This window comes from Ruditapes philippinarum, unplaced genomic scaffold (assembly GCF_026571515.1).
Source record: "Ruditapes philippinarum isolate M1 unplaced genomic scaffold, ASM2657151v2 ctg2754_1_1_1_1, whole genome shotgun sequence".
Classification (NCBI taxonomy): domain Eukaryota; kingdom Metazoa; phylum Mollusca; class Bivalvia; order Venerida; family Veneridae; genus Ruditapes; species Ruditapes philippinarum.
The window spans coordinates 37,990-54,415 of record NW_026865902.1 but is presented as its reverse complement, the minus strand read 5'-3'; the positions used below and the strand labels follow the sequence as shown (position 1 = coordinate 54,415).

General features: G+C 34.8%; 2 protein-coding genes across 2 annotated transcripts; one reads left to right on the top strand and one right to left on the bottom strand.

The window, feature by feature from the left end:
* Window positions 1-256: 256 nt before the first annotated feature.
* Window positions 257-1,318, top strand: LOC132730700 (uncharacterized). Its single transcript, XM_060716678.1, has 4 exons — window positions 257-578; window positions 827-862; window positions 939-1,019; window positions 1,224-1,318. Exons 1-4 carry the CDS (start codon window positions 257-259, stop codon window positions 1,316-1,318), a joined length of 534 nt encoding a protein of 177 aa, XP_060572661.1.
* A 7,735-nt stretch (window positions 1,319-9,053) lies between these two features.
* Window positions 9,054-15,574, bottom strand: LOC132730698 (protocadherin Fat 4-like). Its single transcript, XM_060716675.1, has 5 exons — window positions 15,404-15,574; window positions 13,290-13,554; window positions 12,284-12,396; window positions 11,629-11,697; window positions 9,054-11,031 (listed from the first exon to the last, which is right to left on the bottom strand). Exons 1-5 carry the CDS (start codon window positions 15,465-15,467, stop codon window positions 10,796-10,798), a joined length of 747 nt encoding a protein of 248 aa, XP_060572658.1. The 5' UTR covers window positions 15,468-15,574; the 3' UTR covers window positions 9,054-10,795.
* Between the last annotated feature and the right edge of the window lie 852 nt (window positions 15,575-16,426).

The following is a 16,426-nucleotide window of genomic DNA, read 5'->3' as shown; positions in this document are numbered from 1 at the left end:
ATGTGGTTGAATGTCAGTGTGGTTGTATGTCGATGTAGTTGTATGTCAGTGTGGTTGTATGTCAGTGTGGTTGAATGTCAGTGTGGTTGAATGTCAGTGTGGTTGAATGTCAGTGTGGTTGGGGTTGTAGGTCAGTGTGGTGGGTTGTCGGTGTAGTTGTATGTCAGTCTGATGGGGTGTCAATGTGGTTGTATGCCAATGTGGTGGGTTGTCAGTGTGATCGGTTGCCAGTGTGGAGGGAAGTCAATGTGGTTGTATGTCAGTGTGGTTGTATGTAGGTGTGGTTGTATGTCGGTGTGGTTGTATGTCAGTGTGGTTGTATGTCTGTGTAGTTGTATGTCAGTGTGTTGTTGTCATGTGGTCAGTGTGGTTGAATGTCAGTGTGGTTGTATGTCGATGTAGTTGTATGTCAGTGTGGTTGTATGTCGATGTAGTTGTATGTCAGTGTGGATATATGTCAGTGTGGTTGTATGTCAGTGTGGTTGTATGTCAGTGTGGTTGTATGTCGGTTGTGGTTGTATGTCAGTGTGGTTGTATGTCAGTGTGGTTGTATGTCAGTGTGGTTGTATGTCAGTGTGGTTGTATGTCAGTGTGGTTGTATGTCAGTGTGGTTGTATGTCAGTGTAGTTGGGTGTCAGTGTGGTTGTATGTCAGTGTGGTTGTATGTCAGTGTGGTTGTATGTCAGTGTGGTTGTAGTTAGGTGTCAGTGTGGTTGTATGTCAGTGTGGTTGGATGTCAGTGTGGTTGTATGTCAGTGTGGTTGAAGTTAGGTGTCGATGTAGTTGTATGTCAGTGTTGTTGTGTGTCAGTGTGGTTGAATGTCAGTGTGGTTGTATGTCGATGTAGTTGTATGTCAGTGTGGTCGTATGTCAGTGTGGTTGTATGTCAGTGTGGTTGTATGTCAGTGTGGTTGTATGTCAGTGTGGTTGAATGTCAGTGTGTGTGTTGTATGTGGTTGTATGTCGATGTAGTTGTATGTCAGTGTGGTTGTATGTCGATGTAGTTGTATGTCAGTGTGGTTGAATGTCAGTGTGGTTGTATGTCAGTGTGGTTGTATGTCAGTGTGGTTGTATGTCAGTGTGGTTGTATGTCAGTGTGGTTGAATGTCAGTGTGGTTGTATGTCGATGTAGTTGTATGTCAGTGTGGTCGTATGTCAGTGTGGTTGTATGTCAGTGAGGTTGTATGTCAGTGTGGTTGTATGTCAGTGTGGTTGTATGTCAGTGTGGTTGTATGTCGATGTAGTTGTATGTCAGTGTGGATATATGTCAGTGTGGTTGTATGTCGATGTAGTTGTATGTCAGTGTGGTTGGGAGTAAGTGTGGTTGTATGTCAGTGTGGTTGTATGTCATTGTGGTTGTATGTCAGTGTGGTTGTATGTCAGTGTAGTTGGGTGTCAGTGTGGTTGTATGTCAGTGTGGTTGGGGTGACAATGGGGTTGTATGTCGGTGTGATGGGGTTACAGTGTGGTAAATGTCAATGTGGAGGTATGTCAGTGTGGTTGTATGTTAGTGTGGTGGGTGTCAATATAATTGCGTGAAAAAAAGCCGCGTACTAAAAAAGACCGAAATAAACAAGGTTCAACTGCTTAATAATTTACATCATCTTATTTTTAGCTCAACTTTTCAAAGAATTACGCAGGCCAAGACCCACAAATATAACATTGGTCTTAACAGAGTTATGACCCTTTTTGAAGTTATAAAATTCTACATTTTTTACTAACAAACACTGAGAATTGCTGAACAGGTAGTCCTATCAACATCTCATGCTAAATTATTATTACTTTTCTGACAGGTGTAGAAGTATTGTAATAATTCAAAACAAGAGCGATCAGTGATCACATTAGTCGCCTCATGATAGCCAATTTCATGTTGGGACAAGTTTTGTGACAGACGGACAGACAGACGGACAGTGCACAACTAGACTTGGTACTGATCATTCCTGTAAAGTTTGGATACAATTGCACCAGTAGTTTATGAGGAGTAGTCCGGACAAGCTTTTGTGTATCTGGCAACACACAGAAAAAAACACCTTTTTATCAAAGGGCCATAACTCGGCCAAAACTCATTCAACCGGAAAACCCGTGCAATATGCTCAAGGACTTGAGCTACAGATCAATCCTGTAAAGTTTCATTGAAATTGCATGAGTGATATGAGAGAAGTAGTCCGGACAAACTTTAAAAATAAAAATTATTAAAGGGCCATAACTCTGACAAAAATTATTGAACCGGAAAATGCTGACAATATGCACAACTAGACTTGGTACTGATCATTCCTGAAAAGTTTGGATGAAATTGCACCAGTAGTTTATGAGGAATAGTCCGGACAAGCTTTTGTGTATCTGGCAACACACAGAAAAAAACACCTTTTTGTCAAAGGGCCATAACTCGGCCAAAACTCATTCAACCGCAAAAAACCCGTGCAATATGCGCAAGGACTTGAGCTACAGATCAATCCTGTAAAGTTTCACTGAAATTGCATTAGTGGTATAAGAGAAGTAGTCCGGACAAACTTTAAAAATAAAAATTATTAAAGGGCCATATCTCTGACAAAAATCATTGAACCGGAAAAAGCTGACAATATGCACAACTAGACTTGGTACTGATCATTCCTGTAAAGTTTGGATGAAATTGCACCAGTAATTTATGAGGAGTAGTCCGGACAAGCTTTGTGACGGACGGACAGACAGACGGACAGACGGACAGACAGACAGACGACGGAGAAGTGATCCATATATGTCGCCAATACTCTGTAGAGGCGACACAAAAAACGGAATTAACAGCAATGCAAACACTGTTGGAATAAATTGAATGTGAAAAATTATTTCGGCTAATTAATGATCAAATCTAATAAAAAAAAATCAAAATAAATAAATAAAAGAAAATCTAATGTGCCAAACTCATTGAGTCTTGGACACTTATATTCACATGCTATTGGTTTTAAACTGCACATGTTGATTTTATTGCTGATAAAGCAACCGAAATTCGAATGAATTCGAAAGTTTCCGACCCCCCCCCCCCCCCCCCTCCAAAAAAGAAAAACAACCAAATCAACGTTTCAAGTCACGTGACACATTTCGTTACTCCCTATTTTCAAATATAATAATTGAGCATTATATTAAGTATTAACTTATTATCGAAATATTTATTTTTCAACAACATGCGAACATGCCTATCACCTTTTTCCGTATTTTCACTGTATATGTTTATTTTTCACTGCAATGAGATGCATTATTTTCCGCATTACTTCTAGCTGGTGTCTTTTTTTCCATTAACACGGATTAATTTTCATCTTGTGGTATATGGTTGTATCTCTTAACTCCAACAGATGAAGTGGTTTGTTGCTTTAAGTTTGTAAAACCCCAAATGACAATGAAATATAGAGGTAACACATACGCATGTCAATTTATTTTTGTTTTATATTCAATAAAATCATTTCCCTCGGTGTTGCGTTGGAAGTGGTTTCTGTATGCCTTTACAAAGAAATCTATCGTAATTTTATCAAATTTCTCTCTAAATATATAGTGGGCAAAAAAATGACGATAGCCCTTATGTATTGAATAAGCCCACTGAGTTATGACATTCAATTTATTTTTATTCTCATTTTTAACATCTCTTGTATCAGTGAAATAATTAACCAAAGGGTGTTGTCACGATGCCGGGGCTATATATAAGGGTTGATAAATGTTTTTTATTTATTTAATATTTATTTATTTATTTTTTGTTGGGGGGGGGGGGTCTGGACCTAGTTTTGGTCACAACTGACCATGATATAGAGTCCTGCAAGCTGGCACCGTGACAACCCCCTTTCAAATTGAAATTAACCATACTATTTGTAATGTACACATTTATATAAACTAAAAATTGGCGTTGTAAACTTAAAATTAAATGTATTAGCCTAATTACACAGTTTCCTAATTTTTTCAAGAATTCAATAAAATCCCGTTACTTTTGTATCGTGTTAGTATTCATAGCTAGAATTTGATTGGCTTACATTTTTAGCACGCTCTTCTGATTGAATGACAAGTATTTTACAAATCTACGTACTAAATACGTGTACAATGTATATTTCGTAATAAATATATTTGGCGATAGAATGAGAATGATTTTCAGAATTAAAATAAGGACAAATTAAATCTCGCACTTGAACTTGTTATTATGTGTTAACAAAATGATTCATTCGTGGATATGGATGTAGTAAATGACATTGTATACGTCAACGCACGTGCTCGCAAGAAACGGTAAAATAAGCGCGGGTGCAGATACAAGTAGCAATAAATGATACAGTGATCCCGTTTCTGCACGCATGATTGGTCAACAGAGGGTGAGTTACAATTATAGTCAAACAAATAAGAATTTACGTCAAATATATATATACTTACTATATCACTATATATTAAATAAACAGATAAAGTGTCTATTAATTATATGTTATATATATTTCATGATGGAAGTTACTTCTTATTTGTTGCACTACATTTTGTTTTTATTGATACAATAACAAGTTCCTGTGTTTTACTTATTATTTAAGTTGTTGAACAAGTTTATTTAAGTTGTTGCCCTTGTTCCAATACTCACTCTCCTAGAAATTTTCGAAGTATATTTTACTTCTATAATGATAAGTTGACAGAGTCATTTGATATGCCCGAAGGAACTTCGTGCATATTTTGTTATACCCACTGGCGTCCGTCCATCCGTCCGTTAGTAATTTGGTTTCCGGAGCATAACTTAAGTTCCGTTTGGCACACAATGTTCAAACTTCACAGGATGATTGCCGATATATCAACCCCTGTTGATTTTGGGGTAACAAGGTCAAAGGTCAAAGTCACTTCTATCTTAAAACTTAAAAAAACGGTTTCCGGTCAATAACTTAAGTATTTATCAACCTACATGACCAATACATGATCCCTATTGATTTTAGGATCATAACGTCAAAGGTCAGGATCACAATGATCTTTACACTGAAAATTGGGGTTTCTGGAGAATAACTTAAGTTTCATTTGGCCAACAGTGCTAAAACTTCATAGGATGATTGTCAATATTGAGTAGAAGACCCCTATTAAAGTTTAGGTCACAAGGTCAAAGGTCGAAGTCCCAATTATCTTAAAACTGAAAACGGTTTTCGCTCAATAACTTAATAATTAATCAACTCACAGCTGTAACATTTTTATATGTTGAACAGTCATGCCCAATACATGACCCCTTTTAGGGTCATAAGATCAAAGGTCAGGGTCAAATTGACCTTAACACTGAAAATTGTAGTTTTTTGGAGCATAACACAAGTTCTATTTGGCTTTGTTCAAACTGCATTGGATGATTGCCTAAATTGAATATAAGATCCATATCTATATTGGGGCACAAGGTGAAAGGTCAATATCAAATGACCTTAAGATTGTTAACAGTTGTCAACCTTCATAGGATGATCACTTATATTGAGTACATTAATTGTATGCATTAAAAATGTGCTTATATTATGTTATACCCCTGGCGTCTTTCCGTCCATCCGTCGTAGTATTTTAACTTACGAGATAACAACTTGATGGAGGTGCTTTGGAAACAGCAACTGTACATATATGTATATGAAGGTTCTTCATCTATAAAGGAGGATTTTTTTTTGAAGGAGGTGATACTTTATTTTATTCCCATGTTTTACAAATGCTCCATCCTTACTTAAAAAAAACACACTTTCGGGCATATAATGCTCCGCCTAGCGGTGCTCTTGTTTTATTTAAATACATTTCTGTCTCGTTCCTGCACGCAACATTGGGCAAATATCTCGTTCCGTTGCATGTAAACTATGACCATACCGTCAGCATGGCTGACCTTGAAGCGTGACCGTACTGCATGAGCAATGAGTGTAAAGTGTATTCCTTAAGAATACAACGGCTTGCACCTGACGGGGTTTGAACCCGCATGTTTAAAGGCCCTTAAGTCTCTAGTCTGAAGCGTTACTCCCTCGGCATCTGGTTTTTGTTTGGCTTCATAGCATTTTGAGCCTTTCATGGTATTCTTGGTAAAGCCATTAATGATATGGAGAGGCGTTTAAACTGACCTTTCTTATCTGCTTAAGGTGACAACAGACACTTTCCGTGGTAATCACATAAATGTCATTTAAACCAACTTATTTTAGTAATAATTGTTATTTATTTAATCTTTATGCATTAAATGTCGTTGATCATCATAAAAAATAACATATTTGAAAAAAATGTCTTTGTAAATGATTGATTTTTAATAAAAATCCTAAAATTTTAAATCGTCATATCAAAGTCATTTTTTATTTTTTTGTCATCAAACTTTTGGAAAATAAACATACTTATAATATCTGGGGAACCGTGTCTCAAATTTTGTCTATCTTTTCTCAAAAAAATATTACGTAACGTCAAACATTTTATGCGACTTTTTTCACCATACATATTACGTAATTAAAGATAATTAAGTCGCTGATTGAGCAAACAAAAATCCCTGACACGGTTCCCTCCGTAAATGAATTCCCTTTCATGTGCTTTAAACCGCATGTTAATTGCTTGATTATTAAAAAAGTTATGCCGATTCAAAGTTAGTCCGATCCGCATCAAACGAAGTGTCATAAATTGGCTGTCTCTCTCGGACCCCTACGTTTCACGCTAAATAATTACATAATACACAAATATCGCACCCAGTGACATCTGACCAATTAAAAAGTTGCTGATTAATATCAGTTTATAACAGAAATTTCTTCACATCTTAACGTGATTTACCGTTAGTCTGGTATGGGTTGCACATGTCACGTGACTTTCGGTAAAATTTGAGGCACTCGGTGGGGGGAAATGGGACGTATTTGTGCACCGCTAGCGGGGTATTTAATTGTTTCACATTTGAAGTTTATTATTATTATCATCAGCATATTATTATATTATACCAGTGTCACTCTATCTGTGTACTCGTGTATGAAATTCCGTTAAAATATAAATTAAAATAACAAAAAAACTGAGCTTCTGACAGTATTTTAAAGTCCATGGTAGATGTACAAATAAGAACGGGATTTTATATATTTTTTCCTCCAAATTGGTATAAATGCTTCACATATTCTAATAGAAATAAAAGGTATCACTCGATCATTATGATCTGACCTTCTTGACTTCTATTATCATGAAAATCATCTATGCACGGCATAGAGATCCAGTTTCTACTGGGATATACAATAAATTCCAAACTTTCTCCCAGGTTTATTAGTACTGTGTTCGATTTACTAGCGAACAATTTATTCAAAGCATTCACTGATAATTTATTTTATTATCTTTTTTTATTGATTCATAGAGAAATAATCATCCTTAGACAACCTAAAATGGTTTAGAAATTTGTCAGGGAGACCTTACCACAAGTCATATAGGCGTTCACATAAAAAATGTTGTCTGTTTTTGTTGTTGTTTTACTTGACATTGTTAGAAAACGAGGTTGAATGTAAAGCAAGCCCTTGAATCCGTACAAAAGTCCATAAACTCAATGTAAGATCTATCAGATTAACGGGACAGACAAATTATTTTCACACATTATGGATATTTTAGCAACTATATTTTTAGCTCGACTTTTCTATGAAAAGGGGAGCTATCCTACTCGCCCCGGCGTCGGCGTCGGCGTCGGCGTTAGCGTTAGCGTCGGCGTTGGCGTCACACCTTGGTTAAGTTTTTCGTACCACCCCACTTTATTTCAGAAGTATTACAAGTATGGCTTTGAAACTTACCATACTTGTTCACCATCATAACCTCCATCTACAGACAAGAGTACATAACTCTGTCAAGGTTTTTGACAGAATTATGGCCCTTTTTTGACTTAGAAAGTGTATTGAGCTTGGTTAAGTTTTTTGTACCACCTCACTTTATTTCAAAACCATTGGAGGTATTGCTTTGAAACTGACCATACTTGTTTACCATCACGACCTTCATCAACAGACAAGAGGACATAACTCTGTCAAGGTTTTTGACAGAATTATGCCCCTTTTTTGACTTAGAAAATACATTGAATATGGGTAAAATCCACTTATTGCCTTAACCCTTTGAGATATTGCTTTGAAACTTTTAATGCTATTTCACATCATTACCCCCATCTGTACGCAAGAGAAGGTAACTCTGTCAAGGATTTGTTTTAAAAAATTAAGGCCTTTTATCGACTTAGAATCTTGGTTAAGTTTTTAGTACCAGTCCACTTTTTGACTGAACTGTTTGAGATATTAATTTGAAAGTTGGAATACTTGTTTACAATCATGATTCCCAAACATGTCCAGGAGAAGGTAATTCTGTCAAAGATTTTATTTGAATTATGGCCCTTAACTGTCAATGTTTTGTATTATAGGCAAGCACTAAAAAACTCAACTCAGTTTTTTTTTCTTTCTTACCAGCCCTCTTTTGACTTAAACATTTCAAACTTTGCTGCAGTGTTCAAGGGTATCACACAATTCAGTAAAATAATTCTTCACTAAATATCTTAATGCTCATGGCCATTGTTCACTTTAAAAATACAGAGATTTTTGTATTGCCTTTTACTGCAAAAACTTTTTTTATTGGCAAGCAATAAAAAAGTCGAGCGCGCTGTCTTACGGACAGCTCTTGTTAATCAACCCCGTGGTCGTGCGATTTGTCGCTATGCTTAGTTATTTATGTTTCATACATTATGTTACGTACATTGGCCGCCAATTTCTTATTTTATAAAAAAGGCTAAATAAAAGGTAGACGATATTCATAAAAGATGTACGGTATTTGTACGATACATGAATTACGAGTAGTATGGACCAGTATGGACCGGTAATTCACGCATATATGGAACTACCGATTACCCTCATTGATGCCTCAACAGGGGGCGGAGCGTTATCGATAATTGACAGGTTACGCGATAGCAGATAAAAATAGTACAGGTACCGTTTTAAAACGTTTAAAAACACATTTTTTTGGACTAACTGCTTCCAAAATTAAATCACGAATGTGTTCAGAAAAGGTTGATAAATATACTAAGCAAAAAATCTCATTTTAGGTATTTTCAGTGATAATTGACTCCGTTGTCACCTTAAAGAACAAACACTCAATTTTCTTGAAGGTTTATTTAAAGAAATATAAAATAAAAATAGTATAGAAACAACAGGCACAATCTGTAACATATTGCAAACTACATGTATATATTTTCAAAGTATAAAGTGTTTATAATACAAAAAGGACGTTTCTTTACAGTTCTTCTTGATTGAAATGGGCATTCCTTACCACAAATTCATGTAAATTGTACACCGCAAAGCACGAGTTTCATTATGCCAGTTATTGTTAATTTTTTTTTTTTTGAAATCGGATTTATCCGAAAGATGAGGTACTCCGAGTTTGCATTCGGCTCTGTCCGTATTATAACGTATTCTTTATATATCACAACAAAATGCCATTTTACGGATGGGCCATTCCCCTATAAAAGTTGTGCATGACTCTTATATATACATTGTATATAATATTATAAATACAGTAGATTATATCAACAATAATATCTACAAAAGCTTGATAAATTAATCTATATAGGACTGTAAGAAAGTACAAAAATGAAAAAAATAAAAGTTTACTGATCAATATTTCAATGAAGTGATTTCATTTCATGAATTGATCAGCAAAAGAAGTACAGTAAGCCATGACTATTAATGACTCCCTCTCTCTGTCTGTCTGCCTCACCCCCGCCCCAAACCCTCGGGCGGACAAATATTACCCCAGCGCTATATTGGACAATCTTGGTAGATAACATTGTGTACAGTTTTCTTGAAAGTAGTTTTCTCCGGCCATTCTTAGCTTTTAACCACGGTTGCATCATTTTCCCAATATCTGCAAAACTCCCCAAGTATAGTGAACAAGATGTAGTATAACTGTATATATAAAAGTGACTACATGCTGTATTTTAACTGATTCAAGGCAATTTTGTTTATCATTTCTTTTTATGTAATTGTGTGATTGTGTGAGTGTTCGAATTGTTCGCTCGTGAACTTCGTGCAATATTCTTGTATGAAACATTGATGATGATGATGGTGATTCTAGCATGAAAGATCTACACAAATATTTCCCTCCTTAAAGACAGGTGAACGATATCCCCCGCTCAACTAGATCCTATCCAGCTGCCGTTACGCCCCAAAACCCGAGACTAATCAAGAATGATATGCATTCTTATGTCAAATGCAAAAACAAAATGACATTTTTTATTACATAATATTCTATCCGGATCAGGCTTTTACATTTTACATACGATTGAACTAAAATGAAAAGAAATCGCATTGGTATAGAATAAAATGTCTGCGACTTTTCTTTAAAATAGTCACAGTCTATCTACACGTCATTTCTTCTTTTCCTTTTAGTTCAACCATAGTTAAATCAGTTTCAGCAGATTAATATGTATATGTGTGTTAAAAAGACCCAACTGAGGTGTTAAGACATGAAGGAACTGTCGTAATTTGTCGAGATTTATGTTCCATTTGATGAAGATCTAGACTTATAATTTGTGTGCAAAAAATCGGATCATTAGCTCACTCCGTTCTTCCAGAATAATCATTCTAATTGTGAAGAATGACCCAAAATTTAAAAGCGTTGCAACGCTTTTTACTGAACTTGGGCTAAAATAGCGCACAAATGCGATTTTCGATTTATTACTGAGTGTATTTCTTTTGCATATCTTTCTGTTTAAAATGCCCCAGTTGATCAATGTTAGAAATTCAATTTTTTGGACCTCAGTGGAGTTCCTTTAAACATACACATAATAACCACAATCGATCAAGGAACAGAGAAATCGCGTTACTGTCAATATTGGGCATTAGTGTAGGACCATTGTTGTTATTGCCATTAGTAAAGTCATCATGCCAGCGAGAAGTGCTGCTGCACCGCTGCTGCAGTCTGCGACAAGAACCCAAACCGTTGTTGTTCCAGTAAGCGAAGAATCGTCGGCGTGGAGCACGAGCTTGTATCCACCAACTGTTGCGGCATCCATGGCATTTAGTGTCTTGATCCTACCGGAAGTGTTGATTTCGAAGTCAGTATCTGTGTTTCCGCCTGTTGAAAAATGAATTAAGCATATAAATATATATTTATTTTCACATTTAGAGACTATGGTGTACAATAAGTAATAGCGTAACGTACATACTACCTACGTTATTGTAGTCCGTTTCATTATTTTTTTTTTACAAATATGAATCTAATGTAATTGCCAGAGGTGTCCATGCTCTATGGATTGATGCCGGAGCTAAACGTTATTTCATCTTAGCTGGTGAACTTTATAACGTTGCTCTAGAAAAATACATCGTACATGAATTTTGAACTCAAACTTAGTGCAATCCGAGATCGTAAATTTTGCAAAATGTTTAAGATCGAATTTCGGTCAATATAAGGATCCAGTTATATGCAATTTTGACTAGATTTTGCCCGGGTGGAAATCTGGACGCGCCCATTTAAGATATTAAATGTGGTACATAAAGACTAGAATTATTTTACATATGGCGACGATTTGTTCAAGAATGCGTGATGCATGATAAATATGTACAGTATATGCAAAAAGTTTTAAGATTTGATCGGAACAAACCGACGTCAAGCCCCTGAAATACGTCTTTCAACATTAAGACTGTTCTGCCTGTAATAGTTCTATATACTTACTATCAATAGAATATGTTAAGCTTCCGCCGTTCACCGCATCCGAGGCTGTTAAAGTGGTCAATGTTGTTCCTGCATGTTAAATAGAAAATGTTAAGGGTAAACACGAATTAATTCGACAAATTCCGCCATTTTCCGCCACCTTATATACATTGTTCTAGGTCTTAATGACATAATTATATAAGTCAGAGATTAGGAAAAAAAAATATGAATTAAATTGATAGGATATTAATACTTCAGAAACATAATAAATTAAGCAGACAGAGATCTGGAAAAACAATTGGCCTTAACAGAAGAGTTGTTTCTTATATTATACTTTTTTCTACTTTTTGTTCATATAAATGTAAAAATAAGGTATGGTGTCTGAGTTATGTGCTATTCTTTAGACGACATATATAAATGATCCGCGTCACGACAAAACCAACACAGTGCGTTTGCGACCAGCATGGATCCAGACCAGCCTATGCATCCGCGCAGTCTGATCAGGATCAATGCTGTTCGCTATCATATTCTCTACTTCTAATAGGGTTGGTAAGTGAACAGCATGGATCCTGATCAGACTGCGCGGATGCACAGGCTGGTCTGGATCCATGCTCGTCGCAAACCCATTATGTTGGTTTTGTCGTGACGCGGCTCATTGATGTAATTCTTTACGTACCGGCGGCCGCTTTATCAGCAATACATTTGCCGTAATTAGTAGCTGCAAAAGCCGGTTTGTCATTTACCGACAACGTGACTGTGGCAGTGACCGTTCCAGCACTGTCTGTAGCTCTGAAAACATATTAATATTTTATTATCTTTTCATCAGTTTCAATAGCCAAGCTAATATTGTTTTCTTTTTTATCATGTAATAAGTTATTAAGACCTTTGGTTGCGAAAATTGTAAAAGGCGAAAGCGTTATATGACCAAAGCCGTTAGGTGATGGTTATTTAATAAACAATCGTTCATGCAAGTCATGTTTAATGAATTGATAATGCAGCGCAATTATTATTTCTTTTTATCATTATTATGTATTAATTTTATTATGGTTATTCTTTTTTATTTTGTTCAAGAAAAAAAATAATCAAAATATTTTACAGAAGCTGTGTATGATTTTTTTAAAAAGGTTATTTTTGGGTGTCCGTGCCCGAGCAGTTATTTCCTTGACCTTAATTAAACCACTTGCCCCTAGCTGCTGCGGGTTCAAATCCAGGGAGTGTCTTTACATGTTTTGTGTGAGGTAGCTATGCAGCTAGTCTACGGACTCTATCAGTCAATTTGGTCCTATACTGTGCCTGTTTGTTTGTTTGTTTGTTTCATTTTACGCCTTTTCCCAAAAAGTATTTCAGTCACATAGGCGGGTAGTTTCCTAACCATCGTTCCTGGAGAGTTACACTAGTACTAGACTACCTTCCTCCGTGCTAAACTACCAAAGCATCTCCCGGGGATCGAACCCCCGCCAGAGAGGTAACTGGATTAGAAGTTATCGACTCTAGCCCCTCGACCACGGAGGCGGTACTACATGTATAATTTGTCGGTGCGGCATAAAACACAACAAATCAAATGACAGGTTATATGGTCATATATCAACTGGCTGTTTGCAACATAACCATCGGTTATATAAGATTACAAAAATAAAATTGACATTATATTATTGTATACAGTGTAATTTTATTTTACTTACGATATAACCAGTGTGTAAACAGAGTTAGTAGAGTAGGTTAATGTCCCGCTAGATATGGTCAGAACTCCTGTGTTGGCGATAGCAAAGACCACATCGCTTGGGGTCTGAGACACTTTTGTATACGCCGTAATAGAAGCGTCCGACGTTGCTGCAATGGTTATTCCCGTTGCACTTGTTGCCCCGTCGTCGACCTTGGTAGCAAGAGCGCCATTTCCTCCATCTGCAGTTGCGATAACTGGCGTTGCCCATGCACTTATTGTGCACTCTGTAATCATAGAATTGAAAAGAAATATTACGTCGCAGTTTTACTGTACATTTTTGGTGTTTCTTACAGTTAAAATGAAGGGTTTTTAAAATATTTGCTGTAGTCTTCATACGTCGAAATAGAAACGTGAACAAAAAATAAAAATAAAAACAACGTCTAGCGGTTCATTTTTAATGGTGGAGTTTGTTTTTAGGCGGTAGTGATAATTTTTAATATTTTATTCGGAAAGAAACATATAAATGTTCATCACCAAAATACATATATACAATGGTATAACATACAAGTACAATGAAAACATATGAATTAATTCTGACAATGACAAAACAATAAGACACTGTAAGCTGGAACAGATTGGTCGATGACAATATAATATTTAGGTTGAATATTGAGTCTAAGCTGTCTGTAAAAATGACATACTAAACGGAAATGATATTCATTTTCTATACTATTACAATAGTGCACATTTATTTGCTTCTTTTAATGTTACTATAGCTCGCTTCTTTAATAGCTATTTAATAGGACATCTTAATCTAGAAAAATGCAATCAACCGTTTAAGACCCCTAACACGGACTTTATTAAATACAGAAATGTTGAATTTTTAAGTTTCTTTTTTTTACTATTTATAAAACAGAATCTTAAACATTTGTAATGTTGATCAAAATTAATATAACCAATGCATTTTGGTAGATATGGTAAAAATTGGTAACCCATGCATAACAAATTAAACTCCAATTCGAAAAAGAATGACTAGAGTTGCAAAGCAGCATTGTCCAAGATTCACGCACTATTTAACTAAGTATTGACACTAATAAATAAAATTATACATTGTAAGTTATAACACGGGTCTTGGTGCTATCCGGTCCACAACGGCTTTGAATTATGACAATTATAATATTAAATAAAAAAAGTTTATTATATACTTGTAAATGAAATATTGAGAAATATTGATGAAATGAAATCCTTTTATTTTCCATATTATATTTTCACTGTAAATAAATATTTTCACTTTAGTGAAACATATTTTCCGTATTTATACTGGTGTCTTTCCGGACTACTTTCTTACTAAACAAAAAATTAAATGGGATTTCTTCCAATTCATTAGTTTAAAAAAGAGATAAAGTATTATAAAAAATAACAGAAAATTCAAGTTTTTCCTGTAAATACTGGATTTGTTTTCATCTTATGGTATGAAAATTATCATATTTCACTCATGGCTACAATCACTCGTGAACTTTTTATTTTTATACCATTCTATTAAAATAAATCCTGTATCTATAGAAAATTATGAATATTCTCTATGTAATAGCACTTTCCTAACTGAGAATGATTTTTTGGGTAACAAAGAAAAGTGTTATAAGTAGATAAATAATAATAATTAATTATGATAAATATATAAAATTCAATCAGTGGAGATGCATAAACTTTGCAAAATGTTGTACATTCTTGAAAAAAATTCCTAAACATACTTGCTTATTTAAAATTTTCAATAAGTTTAAAAGGCATATTAGGATGCGCATTTTACTTACATAAAAGTATTAAAGAATATAATCAGATAAATATGGTATGAGATTTTATTCTGACAAGCACGATTTAATGTAAAACATATGGAGAAATTCAACTTAAATATTTTTTTCTTTCTTTTTCTTTTTTTTTTCTTTTTCTAAAGGTATTTGTAGTATAATATTTGTTAAAAATGATGAGCTTTTAATTTTCGATCAACATTTTTATTGGTAAATTAAAAACATCAAATAAAGTAAAAAATGCAAAAGAAATAAAATAAAAAGAAAGAATAAAATATAAATTTTCAGCATTTTCAATATAAGAAAGAAATCAACTGAAGAATCTTACCCCCATATTGGAATAGCACCGCTATCACAGTCACTAAGAAAATACTTTTGGAGCCCACAATCATTTTTTCCGTTTTTTCCTATGAAAACAACTTTAATAACGTTTAAAAGATCTCAACCGGTCGACCTTTTCGGTGAGGAATGCGCGCAATTGTGTCAGTATCCACCCGTATTTATACCAGCAGCAGATCTCGTTACTATGGTCACTAGATAAACCAAAACATTGACAGCAATGACCGACCAGGTTGCCATGTCTCCTGTCCTCGCAACAAAGCCAATAAGTGAACTATTCATTGCCACTGTGTACAACTGTTAATGGCATTGACAGGATGCAGTCATTTGTACTGGGCTGGTTGAAATTACGTCACATTTTGATAGGAACAACCCGGTAAGCACCGTATTTTTTCGGTAAGAGAACTCAAGTGTGAATTATCCAGATAATTGTGTTAACGGTATTGTTTGCAATTTAATTTTTAATAAATATATAGATCGTTTTCATAGAGACTGGCATTTTAGAGTCATTAGTTTCCCTCTAATCTTTTCATTGGTTAATGTAAATGTTAGACTGCTCTATTACACGGATTGAAGTGGATAGTAAAGTTATTTTTTATACATAAATGCACAATGAAATTATCAAATTATATAATTTCACTGTAGCCGAAATATATATATGAATACGTATGAAAGGAATATAACTGAATGGAAATTACTAACATGTATTATGGGAAAATATAAATATAAAATAGGAGTATTTGTGCAGATTATGTTTTAACTGTATTAAGGAGTTTTACATGAAATCTTTTACGTCAAAATTTGATCACGTCATGAAGTAGAACGCATAACATTACGCGTGAAAAAGAATGTCAAAATAACTCAAAACCATTCACTCTGAGTACTATATTTAGATCTTGCATGCAAAACAAACACATTTCCACTATGCAATTATGATTATAATGAAGAAAGTAATAATAATAGTAATAATAATAGTAATTATAATTTACCGCTTATTATTTGAATACATGAG

Bases quoted from the DNA above. Each gene is read 5' to 3' on its own strand.
- LOC132730700 (XM_060716678.1), top strand. From the start codon at position 257: ATGTCAGTGTGGTTGTATGTAGGTGTGGTTGTATGTCGGTGTGGTTGT. The intron at 579-826 runs GTTGTATGTCAG...GTTGAATGTCAG, and splicing joins TGTGGTTGTATGTCAGTGTG to TGTGGTTGTATGTCGATGTA. The intron at 1,020-1,223 runs GTTGAATGTCAG...GTTGTATGTCAG, and splicing joins TGTAGTTGTATGTCAGTGTG to TGTGGTTGTATGTCGATGTA.
- LOC132730698 (XM_060716675.1), bottom strand. From the start codon at position 15,467: ATGATTGTGGGCTCCAAAAGTATTTTCTTAGTGACTGTGATAGCGGTG. The intron at 13,555-15,403 runs GTAAGATTCTTC...CTATGATTACAG, and splicing joins GGTGCTATTCCAATATGGGG to AGTGCACAATAAGTGCATGG. The intron at 11,698-12,283 runs GTACGTAAAGAA...TTTAACATGCAG, and splicing joins TGCTGATAAAGCGGCCGCCG to GAACAACATTGACCACTTTA.